Consider the following 15661-nt stretch of genomic DNA (forward strand, 5'->3'; position numbering starts at 1 on the left):
CTGCGCTCTGTAAGATTACACATTGTTAACATAACGACGGCATGCACCTCCGGCAATTCCTTGTGCTGTTCAGTTACCAAGAGGGAAATGGAATACTTGGATAAGGGGAGTCTGATTCAATGTCAAATTTTCTAGAGAACAGTTTCCTCCAGTATGAGCTCAATAAATGAATTTTAGCTTTCTAGGTTTTGAATACAAGTAGGTATCATATCAGATTATGCAGATTCGTAAAAAAAGGCATGTAGAATTATTGTAAGGAAAACATAAGTAGCCTGAACACCTGTCAAGGTTTTAAAAACTTGATCTGTATCTGAATGGGTACATTTCCTTGTAGAAAGAAATCTACAAGTACAGTACAACAGTGTAGATTTTATTTGGGAAATATGCCAACTCAGAGATGCTACCAAAATATAAATATCTGAATACAAATTTACTTTTAATAATCACATTAGATTGCTATGTGAAACTGATTTTTAACTCAGGAAGTTTAAGGAATGGTACAAAATGAAATAACAGGGAATCAAACCAAAATTATCCAAGAATAAGTTCCATTTCTATTTCTCTTTCAAGCAGATGACAGAGACGGACAATATAATTTGAAAAGGTTGATGTGGTGTTTCTCAAACATGCCTGATCCTAAGAATTACCCAAGGCACTTCTTGCAAATGAAGTCTGAGATCCATTCTCTTTCAGTTCTCCCTCAGCAGGTGGTAGGTTTGGACTGGGGACCAAGGTTTTATATTTAGCTCCCCCAGTCATTCAGATAATCAGGCAGGAGTGAATAGTGGCTAAGGGGGAAAACTCCAGCAGCTGCACCACCCCAGCACCACGCCCTGCCTCATCGCCTGCCCAGCATACTGCCTGAGAAGGAGAAACACTCAACTGAAAATGAGGAATTGTCTACAGAACACGGTTTATTTCAAGTCCAAAATACAAAATGACTCATTTTTCTTAACATACTACATAATTTCTACTGTAGGAATATTTAGAGTTTCTGTACCCACGAGTGTATGTCTGAACTTTAGGCTCAAATGATTCATTCATATATATATATATATGAATATATATATATATATATGAATATATATATATATGAATATATATATCTTAATTTAATACAGAGGACATGTTTAACAAATGTGTTTAGAAAACACTTTACATAAAAACACACAGAGCATTTACTCTCTCTCATGTTTACAGTCTTCAGCTAAGATTTGGCTTAAGTTCACTTTCTTTAAAATATTCCGAGACTGACTATAATAGAATGCAGTACAACAAATCCTCACTTAACATTGTTGCTAGGTTCTGCAACTTTAAGTAACATAGAATGAAGCCTATTTTACCACAAGAGTTAAGATCCTACGGCATCTCCTCATTCTTATCATGAGATGACATTAAATGAAATGTTATTTGAGGACCTGCTGTAGTGCACATATCTTATTATTCCAGTTACAAGTTGTCCCTTCTTTGATGGCTTCTGCATGTAATCTCATAAAGCAGGAGACTTAACTGATGACTTACCAAATAGAATGTCTTTCTTGGTATAACTTGTCCTCAACTAAGAACCAAATAGTCATGATCAAATCGGGTAACCAACATATACGTTTTTTTCCCCCCAACGATAGAATTTAATACCCATTGGTATAATATCCTTTACTCTTCTGTGTCCAGTAACTACTACCTGGAGTGCTATTACTTGTATAACCAGTTGGCATCAAAAATATAAAGTAAAAATATGCACCTTTTTATATGTCAATTCTTACCTGAGTAATCTCAGATCTCTTAGAGCGTTCCACAAAGTGGAATTTCTTCCTAAAGTTACAGGGAACGTGGTACAACGTGTACAACTTGGTTAACCAGTCAGTGCCTGCTTTTTCGTTTCCAAGGTCTTCCTTATCGGGAGTCAAGTGCACAATCCTGACTGCCAAATCATAATGCACTGGCTTCCCGTTTGTATAGAAAGTGCAACTCGGCTCAGTTTGGTTTATCATACATGCTTTATTAAAATGGTACTGGTATGTACAGTGTCTGCAGTGTCCCTTCCGAGGCGCTCTCACACATTCACACACACCCACGCAACATTCGCACTGCGGCTCCATGCACCCACACTAGTGAGCTGTGAGGGTCAGACTCCTCAAATTAGGCAGCTGTTGGGGGATAGAGTTGTTGATTTGGTTTTCAGTTTTTTGTTTTTTTTGAAAAGAGAAAAGCATGGGGGAATGCGTTTGGCCATTACAATGCTAATTGAGTTCGTGTACAATGACATATGTGGCAGTAACACTGAATGTTCCTTTTACATTCTATATACACAGAATGACAATCAAGGTTTCACGGTCAACAGAATATTCCATCTTCGGTCTCGATGCTGCTTGTAGTGACTTCTGAACTCAAATATGGGCTTTCCCTAAAAACAATTCAAGTCTATGTAAGTGAAATAAGGCACAATTAATATTGATTTGATCTAGTGGAGGGGACGGGATGAAAACTATTGCAAATGATGTTACTGTTGGGGTTACTTAAATCCACTTGAAGTCCCGTCTCCTAATATCCAAAGATTTCTTAGAAATAAAGTTTGTTTTTTCCCTTTTCCCTGATAAAACCCAACACGAAAAGTTTTGGGATTCACATTTTAATGTTTCAGTAGCCTAAACTACTCAAATTGATGGGCACCCTGCCTCTTCTGCCCCAATTTCTTCCTTCCCTCAATACTGAAACAGAAGCACAGCACAGGGAACGGGAATCCCTTGCTGTTTCTGAGATTTGTACACAAATACATCTGGTTGTCTTTGATTTCTTTTTTCCTAAAAGAAAAAGTAACCTCGTAACTTTCTTGCTCTTTTAAAACAAAAAAAATCCCTGTCTCCTCCTTTTCAGGATGATGAAGCCCCACATTGACCAGACATTACAAACAACTGCAACAAATGAGTTTGGCAGCATAAATGATGTCTAGTATTCAAATCTTCTTAGACTTGTTTAGCTTGTACACAGTCTGTTGAGTGCTTTTTTGCAGCAGGTGAACCAAACCCAAAGACGCTGGACATTCTGTGAAAAGGAGTAAGAATTGCAGTTCTGAAGGCCCCTGACTTTGGTTGTTTACAAAGTTCAATCCTGTTTATTGTGATCCTTGGTATCTTCTTCATCTGTATACTCTGACGGTTCTTCTCCTGGTTTTAGCAGTCTGCCTACATAATCATACTTTTCTGAAAGACACATCAAAGGAAAATCAGTAGTGATCAAATTTGTTTCACTATTCCATTATACAGCAGGGGGGGCATCTGCCTCCCCTGGGATCATACAGAGCGAGCTAAATGTTTCCCCCTGCTCACCTTTGCTGGTCTGTGTACTCGTGTAAAGCGTGAACAGAAGAAAACAGGATTAGGGAACTTACAAAGCCTGGGAATGTGCTTTGCAAGAGACGGTTCCATACTGCCACTTATTAACCAAGGACACACCATCGGAATCTCTTAGACATCTTTTTAAAAACTATATGAAATGTCCAAGACCCTTCTCAGAGGTACTTATCCCAGGTGGGGTTAGGTCTGGAGATGTAATCCAAAACTGGTCTCTGCTGTATACTGTTGGAGTCTCAGAATAGTTCCTTAAATCTTAATAGCCAAAAGTATTATCACCAAAGAAACAAACTGGCCACATAGGGCATTTTTAAGTTATTTAAAAATCTATAAATATATTGAGCTTTACATAGAACAGGGATGAAGTAAAATGTGGTATTCTTTCCTCTATCGAATTGTCTTCTTAGATCTCTAACATTGTCTGTTTTTATGTCACCAGGTGTTTAATGTAGAACACTGTTCTTTCCAAGTTGATACACCTTCAGTTATCTCTTGGTCAGGAGTTTAACCTAGGTTAACTGAACCTGACAAACCAAGAGAAGACAGGAGGACTGCGTTTCACTGTAGGACCAGTACAACCGCCAAGAAGCCAGAAGGCATGCATAGGCCACACAGGTCCCGAGTGTCACACAGGTGGTAGTAACTGATGTCACGAGGGTATAATAAAGAGAAATATTTTTTCCTTACAGTTCAAAGGTAAGATCAATAAAATCATTTAGAATAAGTTACAACTATACTATCACATTAGTAGTAATCAGTTCAGTTATAAGCCTGTATTTTTTAAAAAAACTACACCTTAATAAACAAAACTTATACCAGTAAAGGTGTCACCATTTTTCTTGGACTTACAGTTTGTAACAAAGTCAATTTTTAAATATGGATTTTATGAATCCCATGTAACAATCATATTGCTATATCAAATAATGATGGCAATGAAAACATACAGCATCCGTGGGCTCATAAAGAATGTGAAATAGCACTCTCTTTCCTTGACCATAAATTTAGCATCTCCAAAGAACCCAACAAAATCAAGGTACCTTTAAACTGCATTTCCCATTCTCGGACACTTTCCATCTGTACAGCATTCAGATCCGAGAGATCATCGTACTCGTCTTTCAGTGCATCTTTATCTAGGCAGAAAGTCGCCAGTCCTCTGGAGGCGTCCCTACCAGCAAATATTCCGTATGGACCCGCTGGGGGGGGGAGAAATGATTTCGATTACCTAACGATATGTTAGATTGTCTCAAAGGCAAAAGCCAAATAAAAGAAATGTCATAATGATTCATATATGTTACACAGCCTTACTTTCAAAACATGTGCAGACACCAGATTGGGTAATGAGGAAACATGTTTTGGAAATCTGCCTTTTTGACCAAAGTAAAGGTTTTCACTGAAAATTTAAACCCTGAATTTGAATTATTTCAGATGCCCCAAGACTTGTGGTCAAAGATGAAGACTGGGAGGTATTAGGGAGAAGAGGACATTTGGGCTGTTAGGTATGGAAGTCAGTTTGCTCCCAAATGATGCCTCACTGGCAGGACAGCCACTGTTGGCGCCGTGTAAAGACTCGGTGGGCCGTGGGCCCACACCGTCTTCTCCTCCCGCCCAGGGCAGGCGGCACGCACTTCCTCAGGGGCAGACACCGGACCATCTTCGTAGTCCCCGCGACTGCTGCTCCAGTGCCCAGCCAGGTGATGGCCGGCAAACCTCTGCTGAATAAAGGTTCGATCAGGCATATGACCCATTTTCAAAATAAATGCCACCTGATTACCACAGTATACTCACAATTATCTATATAAACGAAGAAAAGCCATTAAAGAATGTAATGGTGTTCATTTGTCACCACTTCGGGGAAGCAGCTTGGCGATAAGGAACTGTTCCCGAGCGACAGGGTGAGCCCCTCCACAGCCCGTCCTGGAGAGCAGTGCCTGTCTCACCCGCCCCTCCCCTTGGGGCCTAGCCCCGTACCTATGTTCCTATGAGGTGGGAACGTACTTAGTTTCTTCCAGGTGAATTAGCTGCAATTCCAAACAAAGAGAAACTAGATTTTGACCCTTTAAACAGATTCACTTATGGTAACCAAAATCTCCACCTAAATATAGGTTAAAGAGACACTTCAGTTGCTGAAAACAAATACTAATAAATAAAACTGAAACCTAATTTTTTATATCAAGAAATTGGTTAAATAAATTATAGTATGTTAATTTAATGGATTAGTATACAGCTATCAAAGAGAATGAGGTAACTATATGCACAGACATAGAAGTCTATATTAACGGGAAAAAGCAATTCACAAGAGTATGTATACACATACACACAAATATACATATATATGATGATTCACTTTGAATTAAAGACTATACATGTATGTACATGTTACACTCTATATGTGCATGAAAATCACCAGGAAGAACACAGACCAAACACTGAACAGTGGCGATGTCTCTGGGGAGTAGAGGGAGAGTCTTTACTTCATGTAACTGGTGAGGTCTGGCTACTGAAAAAATGATTTTTAACCCTTTAAGAGGTAATTCTGTCTTTATCTTAGCCTGCAGAACATGTAAAATTTTTCTGTTTAAAATGTTTTAAGAATTCTAAAATAGATACATAATTTTTAAAAAGGAAAAATATTTCCTGAGTCTGAAAGTCGTCCATACATGACAAAGATAATTCAGAGAAAATTTTTAAACCACAATTATTGGCTTATTTGAGTAACAAGTGGTCAGTAAGAAAGCTACTGTCTAGTTAACTGAATAAAGTATTTTCTAAAGCGAAGTAAACAAGTAGAAAAAACTGGAAATTCCTTGATTTTTAAGTTAGAATGATGATTATACCCATATTCATATTAGAAACATTTAGGAAACTAAAGGTTATGGGTCAGACAGCATTTGTACCTTTGAAAGTGGAATTCAAAATTTTAAACAGACAAAATTCTAAACATTTATGAACATTAACTTGAATTACAGAAAGCACTGCACCATAATGTTCACCAAATGTAAGAACTTCACTGTCTGAAAAGTTCAGTGCGTGCAACCAGAAGTGGCATTAGCAATAAATTTTAAAAGTAGTAGTATTAGGTATTGCTACATTAATAAGAAAACAAAAGGTGATGCTTCCAGTACAGTACTGTATTTTTTATCCTGCTTTTCCCATTCTTATGTATCTTCCATATGGCTACTTAATATTAGGTGACCATCACAATTATCATTTGGTTACTGAATTTATTTAATCATTCCATAATTCAAAATGGAAGAGAATGAAGAAAAAAAAGCTATAGACACCAACAGCTTTTCTTAGCATTTTGTTTTTGTATTTACCTCCCTGGCCTACAATCCAGGCTACTTAGGGTGCTTCAGAGTATAAACCATAAAGTACATCTAAATCGTAAAAAGAAAAGAAAAGATGAGCATTATAAAAACAGTGATCAGAAACCCCTCCATCTTTGAGCAAATTAATATATACCAGCACCTTCTCTAGTAAAATTCTCTGCCAGCTTCCCTAGGGAGGCCTCAACAATGAGCGGATGTAAAAACAAAACTTCGTAAGACATGTTTTTTAGATGGCTAACTCAGTAAGAATGGATGTGAATCAACATTTACTAATTTAAGCCTAATTCTATATATAAAATGTTTTGCTAACTCCTGAACAGAAAAGAGTGATTTGGTGATTAACTTATTTCCCCACTCTCCAAACAATATTAAGCTATCTTCTCCACAAGTTTGAAATTTCCTTCCAGAAGCATTTAACTTCTGAAAAGGTGTTTTTGGTAAGTTTTACTCTTCCCTGTAAGACCGTAAAGAACGTAGCACTAAGATTAAGAACTAGAGTTGGAATCGGATGGGCTGATCAGAGAAGTAGGATTCGAGGTCTAATTAAAGTCCATTTCTCTGCGTTCATAACACAACCAGAAGCACACTGAGAAGTCAGCAACACCTCCCCATTCCACTGCTCCCTGCTGTGACACACTTTATGTTCACGATCCCAGTATGTCGGTAATAACAGTTTACACAGCTCATGTAGAATGAGAATTCTAGGGTGAAAAAAATGGCTTAGACTTAATTATTATCTATTGGAATTTAATAATAGTGTTGGAGAAAGAAAAAAGTAAAGTTCAGTGCAAAAGTTTTTAAGTATGATACAAAACACAACAGCCATAAAATGAAGATAAATTTGAATATGTAAAACTAAAAATATTTGTGTGGTTTATAAAACAACATAAACTAAAAAGGCAAATAATTCATAAAAACATTTGCAGCAAAGGTTGATTTATTTTTTTAAGGAACACCAAAAATCTGTAAGAAAAGACCAATATCATGATTTAAAAACTGTGGCAAAGAATCAACAAACAGCTATTTGCAGGAAAGAAAACATAAATGACAGATTTTTGAAGATGTCCAACCTAAGAAAAAGAAATGTAAACCTCTCAAACTGACAAAGACCAAGAAGTTTAACATCACAGTTTTGTCAAGAGTATGAAAAACAGGCATTTTCATGGAAGTGTAAATTGACCCAACTTCTCTTGGAGGGGAATTTAGAAAAAAGTACCCAAACTAAAGATGTATGAGTACATACCCTATAACTTAGTAATCCTACTTCTTGGCATTTATTTTATAGATAATTATAATTTTACTCACATGTGTAAAATGACATTTACCAGAATATCTATAGTAGTGCCATGGAATAACAAACTAGAAACAATTTAAATGTTCATTAATAGTAGGCTGTTAAGTTATTACATATTCACACAATAGAATATTATGGATATATTCACAAGAATGAAAGAGTCTCAAGACATTAAAGGTTTGCATAGTAGCTACAATTAGTGTGGGGGAGAAAAGTGCACATCCACATGCTTGCACTTGCAGAGAAAGCTCTGGAACAATACTCAGACTGGTTCCTTGCCGGCAGGGAGGGGACTGTGGAGGACTGTGGTAGGTTGTGGGAAGGAGACTTATATTTCACTATTGTTTTAAGTATTCTGTATCTTAAACATGTATTACCTAATAAAAAAATCGTGTTTTGTTTGTTTGCCACTAGGCCCTGTTTTGAAATACACCCCAGATCACTCTACAGTTAGACGTCCACAAGCCAAGGCTCATGCAACACCACAGCAAAGACCCCAGCAAACAAGAAGACAGTAATTGCCGAGGGTGAGTTTGCAATGAAAACTATAAACGACACGAAGAAACAAACCACCGTGGAGGAGTGAGTACATCTAATGGGTAGGAGAACCAGCATCCCAAGAATACGATAACGAATTACTTAAAATGATTATGAAATTCGGAGTTGGAACGTAAGGAAAGATGAAGGGACATGATGGACAGAACGAAAAGCTAATGTGTATCTGAGCCCCAGAGAAAGGAGACAGAGAATGGGAGAGGCAATAATTGAAGAAATAATGGGGTTCACATTTTCTAAAATAAATGAATGGCACACATCTTCACATTTTAGTAGAGTCTGGAACAGGTTAAGAAAAAAAAAAAAAAAAAGAAATAAAACCCCTGCCTGGACAAATCCTAGTAAAAGAGCAGAACTCCAAAAGCAAAGGGAAAAAGTCTCAACTATAGCCGTCCTCACTTACATGTTCTTGATAGATCCTTGGAAACTGCAGTTAAGCTAAATGATGAACGACAAAACCAATTTTACCATAAGCTAACTGACATAAATAAGCAAGATGTTAAGTTCCTATGGCGTATTTCTGGTCACAAAAACTCACCAAACGTCTAAATAAAGCCTCAAATGACTTGTAATAAGCTTGAAATAAATGTGAGCTACATAGACACAATTGAGGAAAGATGAATAAAAAGCAGAATTCTTTTCAACCCGTGTACTGCAGTTGAGGGGTGAGGTTGGTCAGAGCGTATCCCGGCAGCTCCGTGCGAGAAGGGACCCACTCTGGACAGGACGCCCGTCCATCGCGGGGCCAACTCAACACCTGTGCTCTCTCAGGCCAGGACAGTGCAGGCACCCCAGTTCACCTAACGTGCACATCTCTGGGATGTGGAAGGAAAGCAAGTCCCCAGAGAAAACCCTTGTGGGCACGAATGTGCAAACTCTGCAGAGTGGCCCGAGCTGGGAATCCATATTTTTCCTCATTGATGCTATAACAAAACAACGCTGAACAAATCAGTTATTTGAGGACCTGCTGTGCAACCAAAGGGAAAAAAAATACTAATCCAAAGAATGAAAAACAAACTGAAAGAGGACTTACAGTAGAAGACAGGAGCATAATACCACTGAAGATTTTAGGTACAATAACCACCTACAATTTTATATCTTAAACCTATACTATTATTTCTGACTGAGGGAAGACAGATTCAGAATTTTTCTTCTACCAATGAAAAATACTCTAGGATGTACCTCTCTAAACTGAAAACTGATCCCTGAACAATGGAAGAAGATGCAAGAAACAGCAGTGAAGAAAGAACACCACGTTGCCCTGGCTGGTGCAGCACAGCGAACCAAATTGAGCACCAGCCTGAGGACCAAAAGGTCACCGGTTCCATTCCCCATTGGGTATACACCCGGGTTGTGGGCCAGGTCCCTGGTTGAGAGTGTGTGAGAGGCAACCAAGTGATGTATCCCCATCAGTGTTTCTCTCACAGACTGATGTTTCTCTGCCTTTCTTTCTCCCTTCCACTCTCTCTAAAAATAAATAAAGTAAAAAAAAAGAAAGAAATAGTGTCTCTAGCAAAAAGTTAAGGAAATCACCAAAAGAACAGAAATAGAATATATCCAAATCAGTATGGGAGAAAAAGTAAAAGGAATTTAAAAACATCAATCCAAGAAGGGGGCGGGGGGAGTGGGAAAAAGGCAAGGAAACGTATGACAAAGAAATTAGTAAATAAGATGGTAGAAATAAATTTCAATAACGAGTAATGACAAGGTGTTAGAAGACATAGAGTTGATAATAGATCCAATGGGGAAAAAAAATCTAGCTATTGGCTATTTATAAGGGAAAAATAAAACATAACACAGATTAGCTGAAAGTAAAATGACGAAAAAGAAATACAGAGGTAATACTAATCAAACAATGGCCAAAGCCAAATCTGAAAACCAGGAAGCAGCACTGTAATGCAATCCAGGCAACTCCTTCTTAGTATTTACAAATGGATCTGAGATCCTATGTTAAAAATCCTGAGGCGAGATGCAGGACCTAAGAGTACAGTGATGTCTGTCATGGGTGTGGGAGTGGCAAGGAGTGTGCTATCTTACACACAGAGCACTGCTGAAAGCATGTGAGTGGCTAACTCCAGATGTTACTAAATCTACTCTTTTCCTCCAGCTTTAGTAACATCTTGTGCCTCCATGCATGCTTTAAACTATCCTGTTATAATTTGTGACAGTATTTAACACAAATATAATTCCCTCAAAGATTAAAAACAATAGAATGACTTTACATTCAGAGGAGCCAACCAAGTAGGTATTATAGAAAAAACTAGTATACATTGGAGCAGACTATTAAAATTCATCAGAAAACAAAGCTGATCCTTTTATCTTACTGGTAGGCGATGGATGTGAATGGGTATTAAGCCTTAAAAACAGACCCAGATGGCTGCAAAGCAAGAAGCTGGGATGCGAGCTGGGGAGTGCCGATGGGACACCCCCGAAGGAGTAGGTCAGCTTGGGCCTGGTCTGTGTGGTACAAGTCTTGCTTCGACTGCAATTTTGCAAACTCTAAGTGAACATATTGAAGATAAAGTTCAAAAAAAGAAAAAGAAAAACACTTGAAAGGAACATGTATTCCTTTCGCCAACCTCTCAAGTATTAGAAGTCTCATCAGGTACTTCTCATGTGTGACTTATTTTTCTTTCCAGTGTAATTTAAAAGTTAAGTCGAGCCCTAGCCGGGCAGCTTACTTGGTTAGAGTGTTGTCTGTATGCCAAGGTGTGGGTTTGATCCCTAGTCAGGGCACATACAAGAATCAACCAATGTGTGTATAAATAAGTAGAACAGCAAATCAATGTTTCTCTTACTGAAATCAGTCAATTAAAAAAAAATTTTAAAGTTGAAGAAAATACATCTTTGATATATATCAAAAGACTCTACATAGAATTAGGGGGAAGTAATATATATACATTTCAGAAACATGGGATAAACAATGAGGAAGGTAAATTGTGTATGATCTTTTGCCATCCTAAAGAATAAAAAGTCTGTAGTACCGTTCCATTGCAGTAATATTAAATCAAATTATTTAAAATTATCTGTTTGAATCTTCTGAATCTATGGACCCTGGAAATCTGTGAAATTATGTTGTGATAGAATGTGAAGGGACAGCTTATAAAGCCAGTTACAGTGGGTTTGATTTCCAGCTTCGCCACTTACTAAATAGGTGACTTTGGGCAAAACCTCTCTGAGTGTATTTCCACATTTGTAAAGTGAGAACATCTTCAGAAATGGGAATACCCGAGAGTGTGCGCTGTTCAATATGGCAGCCATGTGGCTACTGAGCACCTGAAATTGGCTAGTATGACCGAATAACTCGATTCACAATATTCTAATCTAATTAATTTAGAAGGCGTGTGGCTACCATACAGTTCAGAACAACATTAAGCCATGAAAGTGTGTTTCTTCGGAGGCTTTAAATTCCTATGGGAACCAGTAGAGGGTATGAAAAAACAACAGTAAGACAGATTCTCTGCAAGTTTGTCCCAAAACACAGTTTACCTGAAGTAGTGTAAATAGACTTTGTGGTCAAATACATCTGGATTTGAGTGCATGTCTGTGCGAACCAGGCCGATTTACCAAAGCTTCAGACCCCCCGCCCCCCATCGGGAGGACAGGAATACCTCCTAACCTCACTGAGGCACTGTGCAGATGTCAAGTTCATGGGTCTGGTGTATCGAACAGTACGTGCTTAACAAATCTGGTGTCCTTTCTCTTCCCACATTTACTGGTTCTCACATGACAGCTTTCCTCACGTGCCGACCAAGTGCATGAACTGTTACTAAATTTAATATTAACAAATGTAATTAATGTCAACCGTTTGCCAACGTCCTTATTCACTAAATTGTCAGTGTTTAATTTTTTTTTAAGATCTCAAACTTTAAAAATGATCCAAAAAAGTACCTTTAACATAGAAAAAACATCCTCAGAAAACAGTCTTTAACTCTAAAACCATTATTGTAAACTGGAAGTAGGTATTGGCTCAGCATAGAAACTACACAGGTGTTTTGGTGCCCTTAGCTCATTCTTTCAAGCTACTAAGATTCTCAAATAAGTACTACTTCTCAACTATTCTGCTGCAGAACTGCTTAATTGATTTGAGAATAAAAATAAAAATTAAAACAAAAACTGAACCTACATCTGTTTCACAGCCAGAAATTTGCCTTCAAGACTTTTGCAAAGTGCTACAGCTTTTACGTATTCCAAGCCCATAAGGTGCTCTACCTACCTTTACAGTTCCTTTCAATAACAAAATACTCTGAACAGCTCTATTAGGTTGCCGATCAATAAATACCTAGAATAAAATAACCGACTGTCGCTCTAGACTGTCCATCGGGACCCGGGAATTAGTGGAGGCTAACTTAAACTGACTTCTCCATTGTTATCTGAGGAGTCCCCTCGCTGCTGAAGCCACACAAAGGCTATCTACATTACACCTATGACTCTTATCTTAATTTTTAATTTCTGTGGCAGAACATTTGCCACTAGAAGCTGCCAAACGGTGTCTATGATGATTGGCTATTTTCAGATAGTGGCAAGGCATAACATGTGAACAAATACGCTTCTTTGCACTAGAACTTTGTTTGCTTCACTGTCAGTTTAGACAGGGGCTACAAAGGCAGACCTTTTGGTTGGGTAAGCTCTATATTAAAAAATCTAAGTTTCTAATCACTGAACACACATTTTAATATCAACAGGGAAAAATTTTTAGGTACAAACATACTGTATAAGTCCTTACTAAAAGATTTTTACTATATTTAATTTGGTCTGTACGACTAAATACTGTACTTTGGCCCTATTGTCTCACATGCTCTTACGTAAACGAGAACGTATTAACCATTTCAGCTGACACAAACCATCTGTTTTTCCCATTCATATAACAAGAAGCAAAATACTTTATAAGCCATCAAAGATCAAGGCTGAATGTAGACACACGAGTGCACACACAAAAACACAAGTAATTAAGAAATTGTTCAATACATAAAACCTCAAATTTTGTATCTCTATTCTAATTAACAACACACCAGAGCACTTGTAAACTATTTTCCAGCCACCAAGCACTAAAATCGTAAGTATACATATGTGCAAGTGTCAGTGAACCTCCTGCACCAACAGGCTGAATCAAAGAGGAAACCAACTTGTCTTGAAGACTGGCCGCCAACCCTTGACTCCAAGGTTTGGACGTACCCTTTCTGAAGAACTCACTCTAGGTCTCTAATTTCATTACTTATTTTTTATTGGAGTCACTTTTTTAAAGCTTAGAATTAATTACTACACAACCAGGATGTACAATATCGCTCGATTTTATGGTACACCAACAGGACCCATGAGTCTGAGCTGAACCTTTATGAGCATGATCGGAAATGTGTGCTGTAACTACACAGTAAAAGGGGCTTCTGCACCAACGACCCTGCACACCCAGTTCTCTGAAAGCAAAGCTCTAAATATGTTTAACTTGAAGAACTGCCTGGGAGTATGAATTTATTTAAGTGTCTTCTCTTCTGTGAAAACACAGTAAGTCACTATACACGTGTATTTGAATACCTGCCTTCCTACTAGAAAAAGAGAGACCAGACTAGGCTGACATGCCTGCTGAGTATATGAGCTCCACCCCCAAAACTCGGGGCGAATACCCTTGCTAGTCTTTCTCAACATCTGCATTCTGGTCTGTCCCCATCCCACATACATTGTTAATCTTGGAAAGCATCTCCATACAAAAACTGGTTTAAAAAAAAAGTCAGAGATGTTGCTTATATGCCCAGACTTCAGACTACAGGGTTGGGTCTTGGAACTACGTGTATTAAAACGTGGCCTTACGGGGAGTAGTAGTGGGAAAAGGGAGATCGGTGGCAAAAAGAGTAAAGAAAGGGAAACTGAAATACAGGGCCTAGAACCTGAGGTCCCTCCTTTAGAAACCTCCCCTGCCCCCACCCATCTCAGGAATGAGACAGCTCCGAGAAGCTGGAGGGGCCAGACTGACTGACGACAACCAAAAGGATTTTGAAAAATTCCTTTTGCGAGAAATGGGATGGGATGAAGATGAAAGCTGAGACCTGTTTCCTGAGGCGACATTGGGCCCGGCCCCCGACTTTAGGGGGTAAGTCGGAGGTGCCCGCGGCTGGGGGTGTGTGCGGGGCGGACAGTCCCGGGTGCCGCAGCCAAGGCACAGAGGTCCACACTCCGAGAAGGCTGAGCCAACTAACCCGGGGCCCAGAGACCTCTTCATCAAAAAGGAGTAGCACTCGAGCTGCAGGGGGGTGACCTTCCCCTCCCCTTCCAGCTCCTCCTTACCAGGGCCGTAGAACTTGCTGCCTTTGGTCACGTCGAAGACTTTCCCATTGACCGCGAGCAGGATGCGCGGGGTGCGGGACCCGTCGTATTGGCGCAGCTGCTCCAAACTGAAGTCGCGCTTCTTCATCCGCGGCAGAGCGGCGGCGGGGCTCTCCTCGCCCGACCCTGCCCCAGCGCCCAGACCCCGTCGCCCCCAGCGCACCCACAGCCGGTAGGCCCCCAGCAGCACCAGCGCCACCAGCGCCACGTTCAGCAACATCTCCCCGCCTCCCGTCAGAAGCGCCAACGCCGCTGCCACCCAGCCTCCCCCTTCTGCTGTAGCTCCCGCGCTGCCCGGGCTCCCGCTGCTGCCGTCGCTACTGCTCTCACTGCCACTCCCCAGGGTGCCTAGCTTCACGTCCCCATCACCAGCCGCCATCACGGCCCGCCAGCACCTTCCTCCTCGTCCCCGCCCCCTGCCCTCCCCAACCCCACGGCCAGCCCCTCCCATCTCGGGGCCTCCCAGCCAATAACGTGAGGGAAGGGGGCGGGGTCATGCTGGCTCCGGATTGGGTGTTGACGGGGTAACGTTGTCTAGGATCTCCCTCCGCTCCCCTTTTTTGCTGGCCGCGCTCTGGAGCGACGCCCCGCCCACCTCGCCCCACACTTCCCCGCTCTCATTTCGTGCCCTGGCTCGCTTCTGTAGAAGTGCGGGGCGGGACTGAAGAAAAAAAAAAAAATCCTGCGCCGGCCGCGCGCGCGCATGGGCGGGGCGAGACCACGGCGCGTGCGCAGGTCTCCGAGCGCCACGCGCTCCGCTTTTTCCCGTATCCCCTTTCGGAGGCACGCTCGCCCAGTCCCCTCGGTGTGCGCGT

The 15661-nt window shown here is 40.2% G+C and overlaps 1 protein-coding gene across 1 annotated transcript; it reads right to left on the minus strand.

Moving 5' to 3' along the window:
* Positions 1-1541: 1541 nt before the first annotated feature.
* Positions 1542-15257, minus strand: PGRMC2 (progesterone receptor membrane component 2). The gene is made up of 3 exons (XM_028520783.2): positions 14808-15257; positions 4388-4543; positions 1542-3200 (listed from the first exon to the last, which is right to left on the minus strand). The coding sequence occupies exons 1-3, from the start codon at positions 15223-15225 to the stop codon at positions 3103-3105; spliced, it is 672 nt and encodes a 223-aa protein (XP_028376584.1). The 5' UTR covers positions 15226-15257; the 3' UTR covers positions 1542-3102.
* Between the last annotated feature and the right edge of the window lie 404 nt (positions 15258-15661).

This window comes from Phyllostomus discolor, chromosome 8, assembly GCF_004126475.2.
Source record: "Phyllostomus discolor isolate MPI-MPIP mPhyDis1 chromosome 8, mPhyDis1.pri.v3, whole genome shotgun sequence".
NCBI lineage: Eukaryota > Metazoa > Chordata > Mammalia > Chiroptera > Phyllostomidae > Phyllostomus > Phyllostomus discolor.